Source organism: Clinocottus analis, unplaced genomic scaffold, assembly GCF_023055335.1.
Source record: "Clinocottus analis isolate CAN_PGR_092001 unplaced genomic scaffold, fCliAna1.0.p SCAF_11, whole genome shotgun sequence".
Taxonomy (NCBI): domain Eukaryota; kingdom Metazoa; phylum Chordata; class Actinopteri; order Perciformes; family Cottidae; genus Clinocottus; species Clinocottus analis.
Genome location: NW_027175832.1, coordinates 6,963,114 through 6,970,358, shown reverse-complemented (window position 1 = coordinate 6,970,358; position 7,245 = coordinate 6,963,114). Strand labels below are relative to the sequence as shown.

General features: G+C 40.6%; 1 protein-coding gene across 2 annotated transcripts in view; it reads left to right on the top strand.

The window, feature by feature from the left end:
- Window positions 1-1,318: 1,318 nt before the first annotated feature.
- The window catches only part of LOC137782202 (collagen alpha-1(XI) chain-like), a 75,135-nt gene continuing 69,208 nt past the window's right edge, over window positions 1,319-7,245 (top strand). For both annotated transcript variants that reach the window (XM_068571384.1, XM_068571383.1), the window contains exon 1: window positions 1,319-1,605. In XM_068571384.1, the coding sequence (XP_068427485.1) occupies window positions 1,491-1,605 (115 nt within the window). In that variant the 5' untranslated portion in view covers window positions 1,319-1,490. The remainder of the gene's footprint in view (window positions 1,606-7,245) is intronic.

Below are 7,245 nucleotides of genomic sequence, written 5' to 3'. Positions count from 1 at the left end.
ATTCTCAAACCATTGATGTTGTACATTTTTGTCTTTAATCACATATTTGTATTGTTATCACTACTCAGGTGCAGAGAGCGCTGTCAGCTATGAAGATGAAAGTTACATCCTCAGTTAGATGAAAGTTGGTGTCAAAGGAACCAAACTCAGTAGCTGCCTCCAACGTGCTCATGAGCAAAGTGCTGTACAGTGTCCAACAGTAGAAAACTGTGTTTGAACAAAGTTGGGACGAATGTGTTTTGAATTTTGATTATGCTCAGCAAATTAAGAAAAACAAATGTTTCAAATGTCCATGGCCTTAATACATCAGACCACAAGTCAGGCACACCCTGGAGTCTGAAATAAATCAAAACCACACTAACACGCACAGCAGCATTTCACCTCATCTTAAAAGGAAGTGCAGACATATCCTTTATTCTGCTTGTTTTAAATACTTACAGTAATCACAATGCATTGTCAAACTATATTTGCCACTCCAACACAATGCTATGTACCTCAGCATACTACATATCTGCTAAGCCCATATATGGTTCTAATTTCTACCTTGTGATAAAGTAAGCAAACACAGACTCTACGAAATGTGGTTTGTGTTCAGTGACAACGGCTGTCATTGCACTGTTAAATCTGTCTTTCATCAGTACATAAGGAACACCAAATCAGGAAGTGGACTCTATGGCTACCACCTGTGCTTCCATTCTTCGTTCCTGCCATCTCATTAATTATTTTCAGGCCTCGGCAGCCCCGCTGTCCCAAAAGGAAGAAGAAAAAAAATAATAAAGGCTCCTCAAGGAAACTCCTAGTCTGGAAACACTTATGTTTGTACATTGAGACTTTCACTATAGCCATTGGCCCATGTAGATGCGTTTCACAGCACCATCCCACCAATTTATTTGCATTTTGTGTAGTACATCTACTGCTTAACTTTTTTCCATACCCATTATTATAAGCTTATTTATTGATGGGAAAGTTGGGCCACAATTCTTTATTTTTTTCATTACATTTTCATTTAGATCTTTGTAAAAGATTGTAAAAGAAACATGCGCTGAAGCACTTATAGGAGAGTATGTATCTAAGATGCTGCACTGTGTCCTGTAATTAGGCTCCGCTGGGATGCTGCTCCGCTTGATGCTGGAGCACAGGGGGCGGGTCCGGAGACGACTGTCCCGACTGGTGATTTGATGAAAGGAGGATTTTCCAGTGTCAGTATCCTGCAGTCGGTTCAGGTTCAGTGTTGCGGCGGTTGTCCAGCCTCCTCTCAGGGAACCGAGTGGGTTTGCGTTTTTTTTTTTTTTTCTCCATGAAAGCCCTTTAGCATCAGTCTAAGAGCTGGGCTTAAGGTGGAGCGGATCTGAAGGGCCCAATCTGGCAGTGAGAGACACCATTAGACTCGCACACATGGCACTCTAGTATAACAACACTTTTGTGGATTGTGGAAAGGACCGAATTTGATCAAAAGTCGCCCGTTTTCTGTACTTCTGCGGGCTTTCATCATGGAGATGCAAAGGTGGACCACCAGGTGGAAAACGAAAGGATGGCTATGGGATTCAACACTAGTCGCTGCGGTCACATTACTTTTAATTCTACAAGCTGCCAATGTCAGAGCAGGTAAGAGGCTGCTTGTTACACCACGTCACAGTCACATTGCCAACTCCAGGGCATCCCGGACAGCTGGAGGGCGTCCAATCGGCTGGCGGCCAGCCCATAGGTGATAGTGGGCTTACGGAGCAGCAAGCGATCCGCCATCGACTTTAATTTAGTAGACTGCCAATCTGCCAGGAAAGTCCGATTTACTGAGTTTATAAACCTTCACAGCTGCACAAAAGCCGTTTCCACCGTACGCAACATATTTGATCATACATGAGTGTGTGTTTTTATATTAGAGTAACTTTATCTCATGATGATGACGGGATTTCGTTGTTTGTTTTTGAGCCCTTGTCACACGACACCTGCGTCCACGTTTCCAGAAACTTTATTAAAAGGGGACCGCTGTATCACCGCAGTTGTCTCGATGCTTTGTGGTGGCTTTAAAGGTATATGAAGCGTAAAGTTGAACTGTACCGGCCACCGACATGGTTTCTATGTGTCCAGATTTTTGTTGCGGTGTTTGTGATGTAGGGTTTATTCTTGGCACAAGCCGACGGAGCTGCTGCTCCCTCGTAGTTCCCTCTGAGTATTTTAGTAATCTTAGTCTGCCATCCAGGTGTGGTCAGGGAGGAGAGGCTGATACTCTGGTGGTAGTAACAAGTCTACCTAAAATTGCAAGTGAGCAATTGTCCTGCTTATTAGAGAAGATACTAGAATGTATGTGCTGCTGTATAATTTCGAAAGATATGTCAAAGAAAGAAACAATATTTGTGTCGTTGTGTTCCTCTTTACCACTTGGCAGTACTACTAGAGACCCTTCAGGTTTTACGCAAGACTTTTACGCACGGTGGTTGGTGTTGTAACTAGTACCCCACATATATGGATTACAAGTTTCCAACATATCAGTGAAGTAAGAGCTTAATCCTTTAATCAAATTCATAAAAGTCATACAATTGGCACATGATGTTGTTTATCTTGTCTAATGAGGTGTCAGCTACCATTTTGAGTGTATTGTTGCATTGTGCAATTTTAAACAGAAAAAAGGTTTTGTGAGGAATATTTAAAAAGTGTATATTATACACTGGGCCCAACACTGGAATGCTGGAAGTGAAATTCAGATTCTGGCCTGAAGGATCACCATCTTTCCACATTATCTGGGCTCCCACTAAATCCAAGAAGGGGCGTTAATGGAAACAAGAAAAAAAATCTGGAGAATTTTCTTTGCTTTAAAAACACATATGTGGGCCACATTAACTTATTTCATATTCCCTTTGTCTGTAAAGCCTGAGAGACATTCATATTGTTGCTTAGCTAGCCAGGAGACATTTATCTGTCAAATTGGATTCATGTCGCTTTGTGGTTTTGACATCAGGTAACTGATTATAAAACCTTTCAAAGTCATAATAGTGGCAGAATAGTTGTTTACAAAGTTAATATTTAAATTGAATTACAAAAAGAGGCTTTTTCAGAATGGTTAGTGAAATGTGTAATGTATTGCATCCTGTCTAATCATTTCCTGTCTTAAGTCCCACCCTGTTTTGAACCATTGTTTTGGCTGTACAATTGCTTATTAAACATAAACATTCAGTCAGCAGAGGGCGCCCCCAAAATGAAAAGATCATGCAAGGAAACACCACGGCGGCATTGCTTGCCCATTGCCCATCTTCCTCCACTCTGACTGATATTTAAACTAACCATAATTGCATGATGTGCTAGCAAACATTTACAGGCTTTCCAATACACTTTAATTGCTGCCTATTGCTGCCAACTCTCAGTAGAACCCAGTGACACAAAAAAGACAGACAAGACATCCCAAGATGCTTCTGCACAACCGCAGAGACACTAAGTCAGAATGTCACGGATCGAGAAGTTAATACCGAGTCTAACCCTAAAACATAACACTGTATGGCTCCGATGAGTACGGGTAATGACTATACAGCTGAAATTGTATTTTTAATGTGTGAGGATCTGCTGGCGAAATCGCTTTAATGATTTTAACAGGTTTCAACATGCATCTCTGCTTTGTCATGTTAGTAGCTTGTTAACATGGCAGATAGTACAGCACAAGCCCCTGACAGCAGACAGGAAGATGTGTCATTAAAAATCTGAGACTGATGATTACCCCTCAGACAAGACTGTGGCTAGTCTGAAGCTGCTTTAGTACCTTTAGCATGAGAGAACCGTCTTCTTTCTCTTGTGGTTTTCATCCTTATCATTAGAATATGGTTGATTCCTTCTTAAGGGTTTGTGCCTTTTCTCAGGATGTCATGAGTGTATTGCATTCTGGCTCCTATAAAGCTCAAAAGCCTTTAAAAAGCTATGCTTATTCATTTGAGGTCTTTAATGGTTTGGGGCTATAGCCTGTTTTTCAGGACTTCTGTGAAGCAACGGTTGTGGAAGGAGAGTGGATGAAGAGTCAGGGATGCGGGATAGTGTGTGTGCGTGTGTGTGTGTGTGTGTGTGTGTGTGTGTGGGGGGGGGGGGGGGGGGTTCCTGGCCAATTCAGCACATCTGGAATATATGAGGCCTTGAGGTATGCAGTAATGCAGAAAGGCATTCTGAAACTCACAAAGAGACCTTTAGTCCAAGCTTTCTTTTTTTTTTTTTTGAAGAACCAGTAGCTCTGTACTTGGGACAATATTCAGAAGAGCCACAGACTATTTTCTTTTTCATGAGGCATTTGGTGTGAGGTTTTCGACTTGGCGTTTGGTACCCATATTTTATTCTGTCTGTGTCCAAGTCAGAAGTCAGCCTGGTATTATTCTTAGGACAAAACGAGCCCTGTGTCTTTTAACTTGCTCTGTGTGCAGTGTCAGTCATAGAGCCTGTTTATCTCCATCTCTTTCAGTTGATACTGCTTTGCTTAATTTTGCACTAGTACAGCTTTATTTAACAATTTAAATTCATGATCTGTGGCATCAGATAATCTAAACCCATATCAGCAAAAATAACTCCAGTCATCACTTAATTAAAAACAGATCTGGGCAACTTCAAATGAGCCAAAACTCAAGACACCATCGCTCAGCATATGCTCGAATCAAGCGAGATGGATTCACCACTCCAGCTGTTATTTTTATGGTCACAGGAGAAGTTGCTACAGGGATGGAGCCTTCTCCATTTAGTCTCATGTATGTTTTAGTTGGGGGGTGTTGGGAGTGGTGCTGGTACCATAATGGGTTCAACATGTGCGCTTATAGCTCCACCCATCTCAGACCCCCTCCACTGAAAGTGAACAGGAACTGCATAATCAGCACTTCCTGGCTTCACGTGCCACAAAAACGGAAAATGTAATTAAGCGTACATTTATATAATAAAATTCCTTTGGCTTTTACTATAGATAGATGTTAAAATATATAATTCAGAGGCCCTAATCGGTGGTCAAACTTGAAGAGTTTGGAGTCTACCTTTTGCATGAAAAGAAAGAACATATGGTTTTTCAATTGATTAGCCTGTCTTTGGTAATCTATGTCACATTCTTTTTGTTTCATCCAGTTTTAAGGCGGATGAGGAGATTTCCTCCAATGTGACTTTCAGTCTTTTGTCTGATCCCTTTAAATTATTTTCCCACCGATTGCTCAAGCCAATATCAAACACATGAATCTGGCATTTTTTTTTTCCAAGGAAGGGAGATTTCCCATTAAGCCCTTATCTGCCATTCCTTAAAGGCCTTATCTTTCCGGAGAGATTTTGGGCTGACTATTCAGACATTGTTTATCATTGCAGGGTCTTTTTAAGACGACACATCCTGCCTCTTGACTCACTTAAAACAACATGACTGTGTTGTTTTTTTCTGCTGTGTCTTTTGTAAAGTTTGGAGGTTTGTTCCTCTGTTACTGTATCTTGTAATATTCCCATTTTTGTTTGGTAAAAACAAAAAAATTCAGGCGGTTTGTGGATTACACTTTTCATTTCGTCCAGTACAAAGTTATGTATTGTGCAATACTATCAATATTGCTTACTATCGCAATAATCTATTAAGCAAATGTGTAACAGTATGTTTGCGACTAACATTAATACATACAAATTAAAAAATCTGCTGTTTTCAAACAATTTTACATGTCCTTTAACTTGCCTCGGATCCCTGTGAGTGTCAAACAACCTCATTCTCCGTTCCTGTACTGACTGACAGCATCTCTGAGCATTTGCTGCAGAGAAAGAGTAGCACTGACATGCTATAATTGACGACGACCAAGTTGTATGTTATGCTCACGTCATATTTTTGGAGTTAGTTTGAATGCAATTCGTTCGCTGACTTATTAATGTGTGATGTACGTATTAGATTGAGGTGCTATACAGCCAGTTGTATTTTCAGCTCTATTTTCATCTTTTCGTATAAAAAGAGCATTGCAATATATTGCGATATGTATCGTATCGCAATATATCATGAAATCTTATATTGTGACATGTGTGTTGTGATACATATTGCATTGTGAGTTGCTTGCCAATAGACAGCCTTAATTCAAAGTGAGATTGCGTTCATGGTTACTAATGTTATAAACATTTACATACATATTTCTATGTCATTAGACTGTCAGTCATTTGTCTTCATGTCTCTTCTCTGCAAGTATTGTGACACTACAGTTTAACATTTTCCATTATCTTCTAGTTGTGGCCCGAGTGGCTGGTGATCAGCAAAAGTTAGACATCGGCTTGCATGGAAAATGTGGGTTTAAAAGACACTTGAGCTAGAACGACAATTGGCTAAGCCGATATATCGATCAGTAAAATTCCCGTACCGAAATGACAAACTATTGTTTGAGGTGTTGTAGAGGCTTAATGTCTGCAGTTTGTCCACCCGACAGCACTGACACGTATATTTGTAAGCTGTAATATGTCCAGCTCTGTTTGCATATTGGTCACATCACCAAAACAAAAAAGTGAGAAATGAATCAAGTAATAACTTACTGTTAGATCAACAATGTCAACTAAAACAAGCCAGATTAAAACACGTTGATAATGAAACCCTTGAAATAACAGCTTCCTCTTTCTGTATATTTTTTAAGACACTTAACCTCAGTTGTGCGTCAAGACTCCTATTTATACCCTAGCCTTGAAAAATACCTTATTAGGCATGGCTCGAGGGACGGGAGAAACAAATATTTACAGATGGGACAGAAAGAGACACAGAGCAACAAGTTCGACAATTACTGAGTAACAGTGTTTATGACTGCACTGCACAGTAGTCTAACCCCTGAGCACCAGGTACATTGATAGAAAACTGTTTAGTAGTGTTGAGAAGCTCGTAAAGCGGCCCCCCTCTGCGCTCTCCTTATTCCAAGGACCCAGTGATCAGCAGCAACGAGTTGCATCATTCCATAGTTAGTTGGCTGTGGGAGTAACAGTAGTGGATGGAGAGGGTGTGTGTGTGTGTGTGTGTGTGTGTGTACTGCTCCTGGCCAACAAGCAAGGGATGTAACGGATGTAAATGTTGATGTTTCATCCAAATACCAGCTCCCATTAGATTTGTTTTGCTGATTCGCTGTGTACGCTTATAATGCGTTCTAGCAGATGTCTATTAAATTAAAATTGTTTAATTGCTATTGTTGCAGTATATGTAGAGAGTGAGCATTTAGCACTCAGTTAAATGTTCATTGTTTGTGCACACGACGCCCTCCGCCTGAATTTCCAGCTGACTGAAAAAGCATCGCATGTACAAGCGGA